The sequence below is a fragment of the Salarias fasciatus genome, chromosome 14 (genome assembly GCF_902148845.1).
Source record: "Salarias fasciatus chromosome 14, fSalaFa1.1, whole genome shotgun sequence".
Lineage (NCBI taxonomy): Eukaryota > Metazoa > Chordata > Actinopteri > Blenniiformes > Blenniidae > Salarias > Salarias fasciatus.
The window spans coordinates 10,487,723-10,507,863 of NC_043758.1; the positions used below are offsets into that span (position 1 = coordinate 10,487,723).

The following is a 20,141-nucleotide window of genomic DNA, read 5'->3' on the forward strand; positions in this document are numbered from 1 at the left end:
GAATCACTGTTATCGCTGGTATTATCCATGAAAGCTGTATGAAGTGCATAAATATGAAACATTTCCGTATTAGTACATCATTTATAGATTATTCTGTTTTAATTTTACCGATAGAGTCCAACTGGACTGGCTTTTCAACTATCTGCTGTTGTTTCTTTAATGTAATCTTTGCTTGAAAAACTGATTCTGAACTCTCGTCCCTCACCTGCGTGACAGTAGAAGTGCCATTCTCGCCTATAGGGGGCACCAGAGAGCGCCATACAAAATTTAATTTTCAGGAAAAATCACTGTGGGGGTCACAGAAATGCCTTTTCCTCCGTATTTATCTTTCTCCCTTTAATTTTCTGACAAGAAGTCAGTAAAAAAAAAAAAGATAAAGCTGCAAAGTAAAAGTAAATATTACATGAAAACACATTTTCTTAATTTGAAAATATTGTGATCAAACCATTCAACTGGGTTGCTGGGCAGTGATTTGATAGAAACACAAAGAAACAGACAATATTATACACTCACATTAATACCTAATAATAATGATAATTCAAATTACAAAATCAAACATGCAACCCTTACAGCAGCTAATGGGCGCTCATCCTCCCACTCTACAAAATGTGTCTGATATCTGCTGTTGAGTTTATTTATTTGTTTATTTTTTTATGACAGATAACCTCTTAATGGACATCCTCCCCCTTTGACTGCTTACTGTAAATTCAGCCTACATAGTATTGTCACGAACAGGATTTCAGGGAGGGGGTTGCTGTTTGTGTCCCATGCTGTGCCGTGCGTTATGAGGTGAATATCTCCCTTCACCTTGAGTGACAGGGCTGAGATATCTGCCAGCAGCAGAAGGTGGTGAGGCGAATGTGTAGTTCATGCAAATCACACTGTTCCACTGAATACTCACTGACTCCAGGTTGAGTGATTATGTACCACCCGATTTAGCCGTATGGCTGCAGAGGCAGGGAGGCAGCGGAGAAAGAAAAAAAAGATTAATGCTTTTGAAAAAATCCTCACATTTTATTGAAACTCAAATGATTTTATTCTGTCTGCAAGGACCCGAATGAACACATAATTGAATTTTGTATTAATGTCCCCTAGGACTCCCTCGAAAAGAGGTTTTTAATCTCAATGGGACCCTCCTGGTTGAATAAAGGTTAAATAAATAAAAATAAATAATAGATTTTGTTTTTCCAACAAGCGTCATCACTATAATATCTTTATTCTACAAAAAAAGAAATGTTAGCCAGGTTCCTTTTACAAAGATGGTTGATGTTGAAATTATTAATGAGAAGAAATAAGAAAAACAAAAGAAATGAATGAATGTGACTCAACTAATAACAGAACAACAGAACAAAGTCTGCAAGTCCAACCAAACTTTACATGGTGAACAGGTGAACAGGGTGAGTCTGAGTGTCACTCTCTATGAATGAAAGATGTTTTTATCTGCTTTTTTAACTTTAGAATGGCTTTTTGGGGTGTTTTGTAATATCTGCTATTAAAGGATCTTTTATCACTTTGAAGAGAAGAATCATCTTATCCTCCTTAAATAAGAGGACAGAGAACAGAGGATGTATGTTCCTCCGTCCATTCCCTGGTGAAGCAAAGTCCACTCTTTGACCTTTGACATTATCAACGTGTGTTTTTTTTCAGTGCACCAACTTTAACATGTTTTTTTTTTCAATTTGAATATTAAAGGGAAAAAAAGTATTAAAAGAAAATTGTACGCTTTTAACCAGGCTTTATTTTTTACACGGCATCAGGATGCCTCTGAAATGTGAATCACACGATTCACCAGACAAATCAGGCCATAAACTTCAGCGTGGAAATCGGATATAAACAATAGCTAATGAAAGTGATTCATGGAAATTGATGAGAGTACGTTTGTTGGCACGGTGGATTTGAAATTTCATTACAAAACTGTGGGGTTGAAGCACGGATAAAAGAACAGCTGAAAAACATGCAACAAAGAATCGACATTATTGAATCAGCTCAAGTGTTTGAGATCACCTTGATATTTAGCAGCGAGCATTAAGGCTATTCATCCATCCATCCACCCTCTATAGCGCTTGACCCTGTGCAGGGTCACAGGGAGCTGAGGGGGGAGTTCAGGGTCGCTTCAGACAGATCCGCAGTCCATCACAGGGCAAACACAGAAAGAGACAGACAACCACTCACACTCGAGCACCGTGGGGCGATTAATGTCATTCAGGAAGATTGTATTGTAAATGTGTTGAAGTCTATTTATTGATTAATTTAAAAAAAAAATGCACTTCTGATTTTAAACATGAATTATTTATTGATAAATAAATTACAAAACCCCAAATTGTTTACATTTAGCAGTATATCTATGCTCAATCTTATATTCAAACTGTAGTTCAACAGGAGCCAAGGCATGATGATTAAAATGACCCGAACACCGACATTAAGTTTTACATGAAGAGACCTGTGAGCTGCTGCAAGAGTCATTTAAATTCGCACCGTTTTCTTAAACGAGCCCTGTTCAGCTTTTTCCTTTGCGTTCACTGGATGTGGTTTTTGTTGCAGTAACGTAATTAGTTGGAAATGTAGTCGTGACCGTGGTTGTTTCCCCCACTCCCTTCGTGATACGCGCAGTAGACTCACACATGCATGTTTGTGAAGTGAGCTGAATGAGATGCAGTTCACATCCGGCAGGCCGGTAATCCGGCCGAAGCCTCGGCTGATAACATTCTAGCGCATTTGGCTTGCTCCCTCGCCACTCGACTATCGGGTCACCCCACAAATTAAAATGAAGATTGACCCATTACTGAGAGCAGCGGGGTTTAAGAGATCAATAGACAAGTAGCTTGTGTAAAGCAATTACTGGAGGAATGCAGATTATCTCAAACCAATGTCTTGTAATGTTTTCCTTCTGCTCGCGAAAATTTCCATAAAAGACAAATATTTAAAATGCTGTATTGTGTCTGCGTGTTTTTCAGGGCCCGCTCTTGGCCTGCATCACTCACAGCTAATGGATGTCTTTACCCAGTATGCCTACAACGACAGTTTCTTTGAAAACGGAACATGGAGCCTCAACAGGACGGACCAGGAGCAGAAACACCCGTACAACTACTACGCCATGCTGCTCACCCTGCTCATCTTCGTCATCGTCTTCGGCAACGTGCTGGTGTGCATGGCCGTATCCAGAGAGAAGGCTCTGCAGACCACCACCAACTACCTGATCGTCAGCCTGGCTGTGGCCGACCTCCTGGTGGCCACGCTGGTGATGCCGTGGGTCGTCTACTTAGAGGTAGGGAAACAGAAACGGGGCGTTCGCTTGTGTTTGTGCTCTTTTTTCATGCCTATATTGATGTCTGCATCCCGGCGAAGTACAAATACTCCTGGATCTTTCTGCTCTCCAAAAAACATTTTCTCTTTCTGTATCCAAGCATCACAAGGGCATCACTGTCAGGTTTCAGTCTTTGAACTATTTTTCCGCAACAGTTTTAATATTCTCTCCAGCGTCACAAACTGTATACCGTTATCAAATCATCAGAGAGTAGATTTGCAGGAAAAATTAACACTCAACTTTTTCCAAAAAACACCTTTAACGGCAGTGCTCAGTTTGACATATAGGAGCTCAAAAATAACGAAGGGAATCATTTATATTCGGGGCACTTCTGTGAAATCTGTTGGCAGTAAACTACTGATGGAAATGGTTTCCAAGCTGCCCGCAGTCATCTGCAGGTCAGGGGCTCAAGGTGAAACAAGGGTGAAGGCTAATATGTTCACATCAGTCTTGTAAACATCAGGCCTGCTCTGGTTAAAGGCCTGTAAGGCTGCAGCGCTATGTGACAATGCCAAAATGTCAAACCGCGCTATTTATTCAGAGCTCAGACACGTATGAATAATTCTTCCTAATTCTGGGATTTGACTGTTTGCATTCGACGGTGTGGATTAATGTATTATTTTTGGGAGCAGTTCTGACACAAAGGCAACACAGGCTGGGCCTGCATTAAATCCTGCATAATCATATAAATCAATAATAAGGTCAGTCTTTACTGTCTGGCCTGCGCTCTTTCTTTTCATACATCCAGAAGTTATTTGTGACCATTAGGCTTTAACGCAAAAACACTGCAGGAACTGTAAGCTCTGCAGTGTCCCTACGTTGTCAGTCTTGCTCTGCCTGTATGTTTGTGATGCACACCGATCAGCGCTGAGATGGTAAGCGTGTCAGTCTCACATCGGCGGAGATTATCGCAAATTAAAATTCCAAATCACTGTAAAAAGAAAATTAACAATTGGCACTGATTTAAAGAATTGTATGCAGGATGTCTCCTGTTTGTGTTTATCAGAATTATTTACTTAGTCCCTCTGTTGTTGTGGGGAACTGGGTACACGCCGGAGGGGGGTCTACATCAAAGAAGATCAGAAAAGTGGGAGTTGAATTCTAATCAGCCACGTATCAAAGCCCCAAATTGTATTATAAAACTTTTCAATGGAACCTCAATATAGCTGGGAAGTGCTTTCATGTGCAAAGAGGTGTAATCGCATACATGTGCGTTGCCAACAGTGTTTTCATGGATGCAAAGCGTTGAGAGCAGAGTGGGCGGTGAAGCCACTCTCGGGCTGACATTGATCACAAGTCGCAGCACGCTCGTGGACACACTCTTGACAGTTGTTTCCTGAAACTGTGTATCACACGGAAGCGTAACATTGGATTACAACATTCATTCAGCACTTGGCAGCTTCTGTTTGAGTGCAGGCTTGGGTGACACCACAGTTTCTGCAGGGAGGCGAATCCAGCTGCAGAGTTATTGCTGTCAGCTATAGGAATTCACATCTCGATCAAAGACTGATGGGATCGTTATTTCATGCAGCCTCAGACTTGATAACTTTTTTTTTTTTTTTTTCCTCATGTCTTTGTCTGAAGATGTGTTTCGGAGGGGATGCAAGGCCCTGCTTCCCCACCGAACTCATTATAAGAAAAGGCTTTCTCACCCTCCTACCAATTGTTACCCGACTTAAAACCACTATCCAAACACACTCATAACAACAATTATCTCAGGAGGTGAAGTTCTGTTTAGAATAATAAGCAATGTTTGTCTAAGTCAGTGTGCTTATCTCTGTAGAGGAGAGGTCATTTGATTTTAGTTCATCCTTTTTAAACTGTTAAAACTTCCTCTTAACATGAAGTAGGATAAAGGGAGATGGAGACACTAACAGGCTCAAGCCTGTGCAAACTTGCACAAATCCCACAAATCAGTGATCATCAGGAATAAAATCTCTTCATTGTAAGAAGTGCAGCAAATTTGAAGCTGAAGAAAATCAGTGGGTAGAAATCTATGCTAGTCGGTGTATGTAAATATAAAATCAATGCGATAGTGATAAAAATGCTTGCAATTACTGTATATGTTCATACAAACGAATATAAATCCATATACATTTGTTTAAATATGTCCCAACTGGCATACTTCCACAGAAATTCACTTTCAGAAAAAAAAGCATGCATAAATCAGTGCAAACTTATGTAACTAATTCAACTTATATAACTTATGTATTCTCAACAAATTACTTGAAAAGTAATGAAAATGTCTGAGTGCTGCACATTTTGCATCATTCAGAGAGAGATACCAGCCAGTGTTACAATAAAATCTCGATGTATGCTTTGACTGAAGATGCTTTCATACTGTACATTATGCGGAGCTCACTACTGCACAGCCTTGGATGGAAGATTATTTATTTATTCACTTTGCAATTTCAAAAAAACATGCTTTTCCCATTAGGGACGTCATCAGAAATTTGTGTTTGGCAACATTATTGCTGGGCATACCTTTTCCCTCGCCACATGAGTTCCTTGTTTTTCTTTTCATTAGTCATTGTGCAGACAGTTCATCGTCTGTTTTTTTTTTTTTTTTTTGAAAGGCTCGTGTCACTGGCCGTGGTGATGACTGAGTTCCTCGTGTTAATAATGCATCTGCATGAGAAACAATGCAAGCTTCGTCACAGAGTGTGGGCAGGGAATTGAGCTTGCCCTTTATTATTAAATGCTAAATTTGCATTAATTACCACAGTTTCTGCTTTCTGCCAAGTGTGACTGATTTGCAGAGCATATGGAGGGAATAATGCAGAACTTAAGGGTCAGATATCATTTTAAATTATGCTGAATAGAAAAAAAGAACAACTCCTTTGTTCTTTTTCTCTTCTTTGATGGAAGAAGAAATGACTTTGCACTCTTTGTTTGTTGCAGCACATACATGATGTGCAGAACTCATGCCTGCTGTTTTTCTACAGTAAAGTAAAAAAAATCTGAATTCTGTCATGTGTTTACATCATGACGCATTCGTTGCCTGAATTTAGCAGATGTTGAAATGACTTTAATTCTATGAAGAGGCCAACCATAAACATTTTTTTTCTGATTGTAAAACTGCACTGATCAAAAATGTAAAGAGCATTATTGGGTATTCATTCATTCCATGATTGACGCCGGTGATCTGACCACGCTAAGGGCTTCTCTGACCGATCTGGAGAATTTTGTACTTAAACTTCTACCGTCATTTCTAATTAAAAAAAATTTCACACATTAACTGGCTTTGATTTAAAATATAATCGTTTTTGATATGTCTATAATTCAGAAAAGCACAGAGGTGTGACCTTTATATGTCAGGTACAGACATGTAAAAAATGTGTTTTTTTATGATTCTCTGTGGTGGATTATTGACATATAACTCTGTCATTGTTGAATTCGTTTGTAATTGTCACACTTCAACCATCCCTGATCTTTTTTTTCTTTTTTCCAGTACTGTAACACATTTCATGCCTGATTTCATTTGTACTGTGAGGCACAAATACTCAGCCTTGTTCCCCCGTAAAACCTGGAAATGAAGACCAATCATAAAACATAATTATTCTATAAAAGAGTGAACAATAAAGGCTTGAAACCTTCCACGAAGACTCCATATTATCCTGAAAACACCCTCTGAGCCGAGAAATAGCAGTTTACACCATGTCATTACAGCAGATAGGTTTATGGGATTTGTGTGAATGCGCAGACTAACAATACAGAAGTAAACCCAGAAGCACTTTTGGTTATTTTTATGTCAAAGGACCACTTTTTATTCAAGCCAGAAAGTGTGATCTTTAGTGTTGAGTTCAAGGGTTACTGTCCTGACCGTCCCTGTGTGAGAGGAGACATCTAACAAGCCGATGCAATTTAAACCCAGAGTAGAACAAAGCCGTCACGCCGCTATTCAAACACAGGAAGACGGACGTGTTGACAAACAGCCAGTCAGCCTGCTGCACAGCAAAAGAGGCACAGTTTGTTGCAGTTTCCCTACAATAGATTTGCTGTCGCCGTCTTACAAACATACATCTACTGAGACAAGCTGGGAAATCACGTTGCTTGAGCAGCATGAAGCGATCTCATTAATGATTATTCTAATCAAGATGTAACAGTTTCAATGAGATCAAAAGAGGGCAAAGATTAAAGCCAAACTCATATGAGCGATGTGCGTCCCCGTGTTACTAATGTGAGGGTTTGTAGATGGTTATCACAACGCACTGTACCCAGTCCCTCTCATTCCTGATAAAAACCAATCTAACATTGTGACAAAAACAGTCGGGGTAATTTAAATGTAATTTATATCTGTCGCTACAGTGAAAGTCTGATAGCTTGTTCAGTTGTGGGTTTTTTTTTCCTCTAAATTCTAATGTATTGGACTCTCCTGCTGCCGTTATTCAGATTTTCTTTTCTTTCTTCTTGTTCTTGTGATTCTAGTTTCTGTTTGTTCTGCATCTTTTTTTCAATTTGTTATAAAGCAGTTTTTTTTTGGGTTTTTTTTGCTTTTTCTTCATCTTCTTCATCTGAATTGTCTTTGTGTTCCATCGCCGTGTTTTTCATACCATTCAGTAATAATGGTAATATTGGTACCGTCATTGCCACAGACCAAAATGCTTTAGATGGTCATGCATTTTATTTAATCATCACCTCAATCTCCCTCTGTTTACTCTTCTTTTCTACTTTGTCTTCTTTACCATGGTTGTTTTATCACAAGGAGCAGTGATGGTAGAAGTAAAAGTGTGACTAAAACTGACCATACTTCATTCATTCTTCATCCATTTCCTTCTCGTTTTGCTTTTGTTGTGATTGTAGCATCAGTAGTAGTCATGCTCGTAGCAGCAGTATCACTAAAGACAAACCTACGTCAGATTATAGTGGAAGCCACTTTAATTCCCCCACTGATTTACAGCGTGTTTATTTCCCCAGGCCCTCTTACTGCATTTTCAATTTGCCTATACACCTTACATTTCATTTGTAAATTAACTCAGAATGTATCAACGTGCTGAGTTATGATATGTTATATGCACAATTTGAATTATACATCAAGTTGCGGAGGCGATGTGTTTACTGTACAGTCAGCCTGTCGTAACATTCATCACTTGGTTTGATTTCAGTGCCTGTGATATCGTGCAGTGAAAGGCGGTTTAATATCCAGGCCATGTCGTCTCCACACTGATATGATTAAGATCTGTGTTGCAACTCTGAAGGCATGTGATGCTTTCAGCTGGTTGTGGGCCTCTTAAATTCTAAAGTAGTTTAATTTGATGTGGTTGTAAAACAGTTGTCGGTTGTGTCGAAGGAGCTTTTCTAAGAACAACCTGTCCTCTGACATAAACAAAAAAACAAAAAAAAAAACAAAGAAGGCACCGAGTGACAGTAGCAAAAGAGACAAAGCGATGGAATAAATGCAGAGAACAGTGTGCAGCCTGAAGATGCATTGAAGACAAATGTCAAGCTTGGAAAATTACAGAAAAGAGAAGACTAGGGACATTGTGACAAGGAGACGGATGGTTATTGGTCGATCGAATCATTGGACAATCACTGCGAGTGCTGCAGACAACAGTAGACCTCTATTTAATGATGGAGCCTAATTTTATGAAGACACAACCCAGGGACAAAGGTTAATCGTGGCGACACTTGGGCAACGACGTGCTCGCATATTTCTCTTACCCTTTACAAACCTGTGGGAGGAAACGTATAGGCCGTAGTGTCAGGCAAGGTGGGCGGCATCGGACTTGTCAGAGCCACACTGATGAAGTTCCCTCCATCAAGGGATTTGACCACGCAGCTGAGAGCAACAGGAGTATGAATACTAATAGGCTTCGATCATGCTTTTGATGGAAAGTCACCTGCAGCTATAAGCCTGGATTCTTTTTAAAGGGCAATTATCTTACTGACAATTAGGATGTCTGTAGTTCAGTAATGAGCATGAACACATGAAGACTCAGATCAGACTGGCTGTCATCCCCACACATGCCGTCTAATATAAATAACGTCAGTCAAAGATACCGCTGGAATTTTAAACTGTACATCAGTCAGCCAGCAAACTCTGATGCATTTTGTATTCCCAGCCCTTCATCATATCTGGAGTGACAGTCAGTCGCCATTCCCCGATTTCACGTTGGAGAATTTTTGTTTCAAAGCATTTTGTGATCCAAATTTGGCAATAAAGCCTCGTCACAGATTTTTACAGGACAGTTTGTCCATTTATGTAGGTCAGCCGGCAGCTGACATACCTGTTACAGTTACTGCCGTTCACTGTAGCTTATTGTGCATTTGTATGCAGTCTTCGTGACATTTACATTGCATACAGTTGCACTTAGGCCTCCGTGATATTTCAGAACAAATTACAGGAAACAGCGCTTGCTGCCATCAGCGTATGTATTATGTTGACTTCTCGTCTGCTTTCATGCTTTTTTTCATCCATTTTACCATCCATTGCTCTGCTGGAGCAGTATTGCATCTCATTTGCACATTATGATAAAATTATTCCAGGCTTGATTGTTTTTATTCTGTTATTTTTATTGCTCTTTATTGCACAGAGAAGCATGCTGTCTCTGGCAAAGAGCTGCCTTCCCCAGTCACGTGTAATGGCTTTGTTCTGTTGACTGTCGCTGTAAGCTGCCATGTGTTGATGTTCTTCTCTTCTAGGTAGTGGGAGAGTGGCGCTTTAGCAAGATCCACTGTGACATCTTTGTCACTCTGGATGTGATGATGTGCACAGCCAGCATCCTCAATCTCTGCGCCATCAGCATTGATCGGTGAGTTTGCCATGGCACACATTTATTTTAGTCCTGCCTGTCATGTTTCCAGCTTGAATTTTTATAGGAAATCCTTACCTTTCTGAAGAACAGATGACAACTATTACCATTTAAGTGCATGGGCATCGACATCCTATTCATGTTGCAATTTACATTGCAAACATTACATAGAAAAAACCCCTAAAGACTTTGACAGCAGATCACGCTAATTGCTTTTTTTTTTTAATAATTACATGACATAAATATTTCAAAAAGAAGTTAATGAAGGATGTGAAAACCTGAATGGGAGAAAAGAAGGTGAAAGACGACAGTAAATTATTCAAGTCACATTCAGCAACCAAAACATTCAAAAGTGGAGGATTGGGAAGTGCCGTTTTTAGTTTAGCACTCAAAGAAATATATGACCTCACATTAAGCTCACGGGAGAGGAAGAAAACCAAAATGTCAAATGCAATCCTCAGAAGGAGGCGCTAAAGGGAAATATAAAATACCACAGAGAAAAACATTCACAAGATGAAAAGCTACAAGTCTCTGACAGTTGGTTAAAATGTGATTCACCTTTTGCTACGCTGACTTAAATTGTCTGCAGCCAATCACAATGCTTTTACAGATAAAACCGATATACAAGATGGTAATAGTGACAAAGAGAGTGGATGTAGGGCATGACACAAGCAGGCATAAAAATGTCGCTGTTCGGGAGAAAGTGGGACTACAAGATGGCATTTGTCTGGAGAAAGTGGGTCAGGACAGAGGTCAGCAACCTCTCCCTCCAAACCAGCAGTCTTTGCTGACTTTGCACCCAAGAAAATTTGTCTGCTGCAGCCACAAAACATGTAACCTTCAAGATAACGGTAGTATAGGTTATATCATTATCTTGCTATATTTTCCAAAGCTTATCCAGCTTATGAGCCATTTTATCTGTTTTAGTTTCATACTTTCCATCTTTTGGGTACATTCAGCTGACTGTTTTGTGGACTTTTTTTCTCCTTTTTTCACAGCTTTTATTTGATTCCTCTTGTCCTCTCAAAAAAACATGTAAACCTGAATCATTGAGAATAAAAGTCAATCAGTTTTTCCATACTCAATAAAATTTTAGGCTTTTTTTTCTTTTCATTTTTTCTTTTATTTATTTATTTATTTATTTATTTTTTTGTAAAATTGTTTAAGGTTACTTTTCCGAGAAGTGTGACTGAAAAGTCAATATTCATGACCTATGATGAAAGGCAGTGGGCCAATGTCACATATTCCAGTTGACAAATTGTCAAACTATTGAATAGTTTAAATGTTTAAAAGGTTATCTGCTGTGGAACTTCACTAAAATCAGATAAAAATGTTGCCTAAACATTGTAATTTGGAGAAAGGTGTAGAGAGCGTCTACAGAGTTGGCAGATAGCAACATGCGGCTCCACAGCTGTGGATTGCAGAACACTAGTCTTGGAGACGGTGCGAGTTTAAATGAAGCAACGATTGAAAATCACACTAATCTGGATAAAATGGGTTGAAAAGACACATAATCCTCGTGAAAGCAACTGTAGAAGATGGCAAACACAACATGTATGGAAAATGTTAACCGTCTAGAGAAAGTGGGTCTACAAAATAGTACCAGATTGAACAAAATGAATTAAAAAAAAAAAAAAAAGACTCCAGTCAAGAGAGTGAGTCTTGTACTTGCTGTACTTGCCTGGATAAAACACATGTAGAAGCTGACGCTAATCTGAAGGAAGTGGGTTGAGAAGACTTTGAGTTTGGAAAAAGCAGGTATTAAAATTTATGTAAGTCGAGCAAAACTGTGGATGTAGTGCCAGCTTCTTCTTTTTTTTTTTTTTTTTTTTTTTTTTTTTTAATGTGAAGCCAGTACAAAGGGAACAATGCTCGTGTAGAGAAAGTGGGTCTAGGAGATGATGCAAGCCTGGACAGAGCAGCAGAACATCAGTCAATCAACAATCAGTCAGGCTTTATGAACATAATCACATGTAACAGATCAAAGGTACGGTAACCAAAATGTAACAGGTATATAAGTATATATGAGTATATAATAAAAATGACCTAACCCTAACTTACGCAGTCATAAAATGTCTGATATCTGCAAAATATAAGACTCAGTTATGTATAGATAGAAATAAAATGTGTAACTTAGCTATTGTCTCCACTCTTAAATAAATAAAAAAATCCAAACTTTCATGTTTTATGTAGTTTTGTTCCAGTCCTGACAAACGCTCCAGTCAGAGTTCAGCGATGATCGCAGGCAGTGCAGAATAGATGGTTTGTACACTTCAATCCCAGCGGAGTCTCAGTACAAACTGAATCTTCAGGAAATGATGTGTCATTTCATCTCATGTGAGTCAGTCTACTGCTAGATTCATCTAAAGTTTCTGTCATATCCTCAGTGTTTAAAGTCTTCATTTATGTCAAAGAATACCTCGACAAATACTGACAAAGAATAAAATTCTCTGCAAAGCTGCTCCGGCAGATCATAAAAGTTGCATCAACAATTTAAAATGCACATAATCACATTATGTCTACTGAATCCCAGCAGTGGCTTTTTATTGTCTAACTGGGGAATGCAAATGATAAGCAATTTTCTTAAAAAAAAAAAAAAAAATGGAAATGTCATGCACCAGTGGTACATTTAATGATCGCAAAACAGCAGCAACACACTAAAATTAATTCAGTGGAAGATCTTCAGCTCTGAGTACCAAGAACATAAAGATAAATATGAAGAAAAAAAACAAACTATTGCATTGGTAAAAACAGATATTGAAGTCGTATATAAAGCATAAGCAAAAAGCAACAAGTAAAAGATTTTCAAACTCGTGTTTTGGGATCTAAATATCTGCAGTGGTGTTAAAATGCACAATGCAGTCATTTCTGTGTGAACATCAGCAAAAACTACATGAGCAGGGGAATAATTCAGGTACTATTTTTCTATATATCAGGTGTGTTTCTTTTATTTGCAGTGAGACCTCATCAAAGCTCTTTCATACTTTATTGTAAAATACATTGCACCCCCCCCCCCCCCCCCCCCCCACACACACACACACACACACACGCTCAGTCTTGTATTTCTATCCTTGTGGGGACCTTCCATTGACTCCCATTCATGTCTAGCCCCTAACCCTAACCCTAACCCTAACCCTAACCCACACCACAACAAAGCCTAACCCTAAAGAAATGTTTTTGCACTTTTACTTTTTTCAGTAACAACAACATGGTCAAGAAAACACTGTTTCTCCTACTTAGGACCGGAAAAAGGTCCCCACAAGGCACGTCGTTTCACATTTTGCTATCCTTGTGGGGACATTTGGCCCCGACAAGGATAGAAATACAAGAACGCACACACACACACACACACACACACACACACACACACACACACACACACACACACACACACTCAGCACTGTGTTTAACACAAAAGGAGTAGCTGTTGGTTAAACTCTAGACTTTTTGGGTTTTGTTTTTTTTTTTTTTTTTTGGTCATTGCTTTTCATACTGGAGAATCTTTCAAGAATCTTTCAATTTAGAACAAACCAGGCAAGTATCAGTAATATGAGTAACAACATTCATTCAACTGTGAATCGCAGCGGTTTTGCCTTGAAACTTATCAGATAATTTTGATTTATTTCCATTACCTTCGTAATTTAAGTAAAGATCAAATGATTGATCAAATGTGTGTACGAGGGGGGACCCAAAAGAAACCAGACTGTGGTTATAACTTTTCATTTTTTTTATTTTCACATTTAATCAAAACTGTCACCTTCAAAGTCCTCTCCTTCCTCCTCCTTGAATACAGTGCTGCAGCTGGGATTTTCATTGCTCAAGACAATCAGCATGCTCCTGCGTTATGGTCCCTTTAAGAGCGTTCTTCGATTGTTTTTGCACCTCTTCCATGTCATCAAATCTCCGCCCCTTCAGTTCCTTGTTCATTCTTGGGAAGAGAAAAAACTCGCACGGGGCTAAATGGAGGGAATACGGCGGATGGAGCAGCAGGGCCATGCCGTTTTTCATCAGGAACTGTTTTACGCGCAGAGCCCTGTGCGTAAAACAGTCCCCACTCTCCCACAGCGCCGGCCGCTTCAGCCTGACCGCCTCCCGGAGCTGCCGCAGCAGTGAGGATCTTCCCAAACACCCTCCATCGTCCTCCAGCTGCCTGTTCAGCTCCTGGCACATGTCCACGCGAGCCAGTTTCTGCTCCGTGGTTAAGAGGCGCGGGACCATTTTCGCATTTTTCCAAGAAGGGGGCGGGACTGTAATAACATAAACACTGTGTGTGAGCTGCCTGTGTGTCTTTGGGAGGTGAAATTTTTCACAATTTTGCTATAGCGACGAATAACGGCCAAAAGTCTGAAATCATTCTTGTTTTTTTTTTTATAACCACAGTCCGGTAACTTTTGGGTCCCCCCTCAAATTGTGAAAGTAATCTTTCACTCTGTGGGCTGCCTGACTGATGGAGTGATTAGTTTTCCTTCCTTGGTTCAAACCTCGACCAGGTCTTTCTGTGTGGAGTTTGCATGTTCTTCCGCCTGCAGCATCACACAGCCATGACCTGGATGAAGTGGTATTGAAAATGGGTGGATAAATTTACCCACATCATTTTATTAGTGCTGCCAGTTTTAATCGCGATTAATCCGTTGAGGTCTGCCAATTGGGTCAAAGAAAAGAACTAGAGGATGATAGTATTTTTCCTGACATTGGGACTGATTTATGAGTATTAGATTCTTCATTGCGATTAATCTCAGCTTTAAAAAAGTTCACTGTTGACAGCTCTCCATGAATTAATCACGATTAATTGCGATCAATGTGATTAAAACTGACAGCACAACATTTTATATTATCTTTTATTGCCCATTCCCAGTGTTGTCACATCTCAAAAGGATCGGATTCAGTTGGCACGAGTTGTTGCTACTCTTCTGCTGAATTGTACAACTATTTTCAAACTACCTGTGAAACCACCGGACATATTGTAATCGAGGTCAGAAAAACTCAACTCTAATGCAACAACAGTCAGACAGGTGAAAATATTCCATTCAAATTGTACATTTTCTTTTTCTTGCCTTTTTTTAGACTGTGGAAGAACATATCTGTCTGCAGCAGGGTGCCTAAATGGAAGCACACAAGCAGTTTTTATACCTTCGTTGCAGAAAAAAGCTGAAACTACACCGTGAGGGTCATGAAAGAGGATCAATGCAATTATGTGGGGCAGAAAGCTAAAAGATGCTGAAATGCCTTGCAGAGTGAAGTAAAGCACAGAGCCTGGAGGTTCAGAATGGAGGATTGTTACTGTGCTTACACTCATCACATCTATTATTGAAGACATTGATTGCAGCAGCTTTAAAAATAATGTGAGTAATTACTCACGTCTTTCCCTTAAAACTACATGTAGTATTGCCAAAAATAAATTCACCTATTAAGCTGTATAATTGGCATGAGAACGATGTGATTAATGACTCTGGAGAAGCATCAATAAAAGCAGTTTGCGCAAAGCGGACTTACTCACGACAGGCTTTTCACCTGTTTACTACAGTAAATGAAGTTATTAGTGTTCAAACCACAGGATGTACTCTTTCAAACTTTGTTTGAATACATTAAAACAAGTGTGAATAAATCAAAAGTGTTTGAATAAATTGATGCGTAGACCTCTGAAGCCATGGACACAATTTCTCCTCACACTGAAATTAATCACAACACAGACATGAAAGCCTTATTATTCTCATGGTAGATCATTTTCATGTGTAGTGTAATTGATTATTGCAAGCATGCAGGAGAAGAACACGATCTCAATTTACATTTTGATATTGTTTCCAGTGCGAGCTAGCCTGCTGCAGACTTGGGAATTGGAAGGACAGGATGGATAAATACAACAGCAGTAACTTTATCTTCAGTACAACTGAAAAGGGGAACAAGGAATTCACAAGATGGAAGCACACTGAAAACAGTCTGCATAAATTAAGAGTCATGTGGTGGAGCGGTGGACAACTTCGAACTGCAGGATGTCCACGTCTCAAATGCCTTCATATTTGTTCATTTTTGCAGTGTGAGCTTGAGCGACTGAAGATATCATGCTCTTTCGATTTAGCTTCCACCAGTTTGTTTTTACCGAAGTTGAAAAAGTCACAGTTGCTTTATTTAAAATCTCTTCTGGCCAATAATTTGATGTCGACATCAAAAGTACTGCTGACCAAATATGGAGGTAATTATGCGGCTTTTTCTCTTGAACAAATGTGGAAACACGAGCAAAGTCTTTCGTTAGAACCATATCTGTATTAATAGCTGTTGTAGTTGAGTTGCCCTCCAACAATAGGCAAATGAACCGGCTCCTCGTTTCCTTTCGGAAGCAGAAAGACTAATGAGCCTGCATTTGAGTAGGAGGTGATATGAATATACACATGCCAACTCTGAGTTACGCGAACTCCAATTATGGCTGCCAAGACGATGTCTTTAGGCTGATTCTGAAGATATTTCATTTTGCAATAATTGTCTCGGTGAGCATTATGCCATGTTATATTTTCACCAGACTAATGGCAGAATGTTTACTATTAACTTTAGTTACATGAATACACTTCTTTTGCAATAATACATAATATATATTGCAATCAAATGTGTTTAATTACAGTAATAGACTCCACACACAAATTAATGCTTTGGTGGTTTACGTTATCATATGAAGTTATAGCCTATAGTTAAAGAGCCATCAATATGATTTAAATGAACATAAAGTTAATTTATGCAATTGGAGAGCTGTTACTGTCTGAAACTGCAGTATTTTACAGATTTGCTGATAGTCTTTGTCCAGAGTACTAACAGTTCAAACAATGCAGGCGTTGACCTGAAGTGACCGTTGTTCTCCAGCGTGGTGTGCAGCAAATACGCCTGCTTTACAAGGAGAGAGAATTATTTGCCAACAAACAACAGCTGTGCCGATTAGACTCACCTTGGCACGGCTCCTCTCAGCCACGCGCTCTCACTCATCTCACTTCTAAAGCTCAGCACAAACCATTCCCACGACCACATTTTAAAGCAAAAGTGCTTGAAGTCAGCTATGGGGGAATGTGTCATAAGGGTTTCTCCCATGCCTCCAATTATTTGAGCTGCATCAGAATCTGAGCAGAATAGCTGTAGAAAGTCTATGTGCAGAAAAGCATGGACGGCTGTCCTCAGATTTCAGAGTTTGTTAGGACGTCGCAAAGCTTCCGCCAACGTTCAACCTTAAATTGAATTAAAACTTAGGATACCATGGGAAGTCAACAGCATCTTCTTTGATTCCATCCAAAGACGATCTTGTTAAAAGTATTAATTATGGTTACTTATACATTAGTGAATACAAATATGCATGGCCCACAGACATGGCAAGGTATTTCTTGAAAAAAATCCCCCCAGACTTACCTTTAGAAGTCATATTCAGCATTTCATCATAAAAGCCTTTTTTGTTGTTTTTTAATCACAGAGTTGACCCTTTCTTTTATTGCTGGAGGATTTAACATTTTAAAATTATTTCCAGTCAGAAAAGTGAAAATAGATCTCAAAGCTCATCAGTCTTTAATTCTCAAACCCATATATTGATATATTGCAGCCTGGCTGGTGTCCACAGTATCTGTCCATTATTTTCTATTTAACTGAATATGCTGGCTTATTCTCTGTTCCAGTAAAGCTTGGTTCACTTGCATGTGTAGGCCTCGTGGGTGTTTCCACACCTGCTCACAGGTTTATTGATACAGCAGCTTTGAGTCAAAACAGCTTGATGAAGTGTAAGATAAGTTGAGTCCTTCTGTAATTAGAAATAAACCATCAACTTGTCTTATTGCTCGGAGGAAGCTTTGCCATTCAGTGACAACTGGAAGGATTTTTCTCCATGAAACCTAAAGTGTTGTTCAATCTTCAAATTCTCCTAAATCTTGCCGCATAAATGGTCAAATTATAATACCAAATGTGATGCAACAGCATATTCACCATTTCAAGAATAAAATGTGAAACAGCACGATGCAATCAGGTGTCTCACATAATCAGCCCAACACTGAGCCGAAGCACTAATGTCTGTAGATGTGTTTGTGGGTTATTTCCAAGGGAATTCATGGAGGTAAACACAGATGATGGCTGTGTTATAATGGCTGTGATTTTGCACCATTTCTACATTTGTGGCCTTTGAAGCCCACTGATTCATCCACAGATATGTTCTACTGCCTTCAGAGAAGAATTGAACAAACTGGAGAAGAAACTTTGCGCAAACTATGAAGCAGCTGTAGAAACGAGATAAGAATCACCCGCAGTAACCCAAGCATAAATAGACGCTGATTCACTGCTGCAACCAGCATAAGTGTTCTGTTTCATCGCAATTAAAACCTGTTTACCAGTTGATGAGTATTGATGAGAATGATTCATTTATATTTTAAGCAACATCAGCTCATTATTGCTGCCAGTTTTCTCCAAAGTTTCTTCTAGACAATAAGATCATTTAAATTGCAGCAAGCGGCTTTGGCACTGTGCCAAAAACAGTTGCATTTTGGTTTCTAGTAAAACGTCTGGGTCACATTTCCTGCTAAAAACATTTACAACTCTCTCGTAGGCAATATCAGTCCTCTAATATCTTAGTATTTTATTAATGCACAAGGCTGCTTCAGTGTCATGTAGTCACCCGCCACTAGCGTGTGCTAAAGTATGATCAGATATCAGACCAAAGGGTGATCAGATCACAGCTGGTGAGCATTAAAGACAAGCGTGAACAGGCACTGAAGTGCTTTCACTCAAAACACTTCCCGGGGTGTTCTGGGATGCATCTGATCACATGGGCGCTGCAGTGTGAACAGTCATGTGTCACGAATATTTGCAAGAAAAATACATAATGTGTAATGTGTAAACGCCATCAGTGTGTGCCGTGTTTCAAAGTAACTATGAAAGACATTGACATCTGGAGATAACGTCTACTGCATGACACATAGCTGCACGCCAGGCCTTTTAGCGAAAGTGGCGTATAAAGTGGTTAGCCCAACATGAACGACGTGGACAACAATCTGCATCGGGGTTCGTCGCATGTGATCTGATCACTCAAAATACTTAAAAATTCCGCTTATAAAGCGATCAGTTCTCTCAGAACCAGCCTTGCATGTGTAAATGAACAAAAAAAAAAAAAAAAAAAAATCCTACAGTCACTCCGCTGGATTAATGTGCAACTATATTCATTTCAAGCATTTTAATATTAACCTGCATGGCTGCTGATGCTGTTATCTCATCAAACTAAATCAAAATATACATTGGCTACCTGCTGGGGCCCCTGAGTCATAACAGCTCATCACAACAAGAAATGCTTCCATGATCTTTAGGATAAATGGCCATGAATGGATAACCTCCACAATGCCAGGTGCCTCGTACTTGTGCAGTATTTAAACTCCAGTGTGGTCCATGAAGATTGTGATCAAAGGCACATTTGTATTTACTGTATCTGTGGAGTAACATCTCTTGTCAGCACCCATGCTCCTCTGGTCCTACCGCCAAAATACCAGAGAGATAGGAAAAATACATTTTAAGGTCAGAGAATCAGCAAACTGCCAGAGCATTCCTGGAAGGAGCCATTACAGCTGTATATTGTCTCAGGGTTGCCATGGGAGCCTGCTGCACTGATAGCATGACATAATGCAATTACTTGGAATTTATCATGATTTCCTTAGCATGTTTTTATAGAGACTCGTTCAGTGTACTCTTAAAAGGCCGCTTCTTGACTTTATGTCTTAAGTGTTTCTTCCCAGATAGCACAGGAATCAATGAGTGAGACACCAACCTGCAGATTTTCTTTCCCGGAAGCTCTCTAATACGGCGAAGCACAGCAGCAGGGTTAAATGATAAGGTCCGTCCTGTAGGATACCAAGGGAAGAAAAGCACAGCCAGTGTTACAGTACCTCATTCTCATGAGAAATTAGGCTGAAAATACAAACGGAATCCACATCAAATAAAATGTGAGCAGAGATGGCAGGCAGCATTTCTTGTTTAGCCTGCTTGAAAGTTTTATTGATGAAGGAGAATTGAAAACAGAAAGAGAAATAACTCTCCAGAAAAAAAAAAACCTCGAACATAAATAAAAACCTCAAAGCAAGACA

The 20,141-nt window shown here is 39.4% G+C and overlaps 1 protein-coding gene across 2 annotated transcripts in view; it reads left to right on the top strand.

The window, feature by feature from the left end:
- drd2a (dopamine receptor D2a) overlaps nt 1–20,141 on the top strand; it is a 53,690-nt gene that overhangs the window by 26,155 nt on the left and 7,394 nt on the right. The window contains exons 1-3 of one of the 2 annotated variants that reach the window (XM_030109075.1): nt 730–789; nt 2,955–3,265; nt 9,947–10,056. In XM_030109075.1, coding sequence (XP_029964935.1) covers nt 2,987–3,265; nt 9,947–10,056 — 389 coding nt within the window. In that variant the 5' untranslated portion in view covers nt 730–789; nt 2,955–2,986. Of the gene's footprint in view, nt 1–729; nt 790–2,954; nt 3,266–9,946; nt 10,057–20,141 lie in introns of those variants that run through there. The other variant, XM_030109074.1, reaches the window with a different exon arrangement.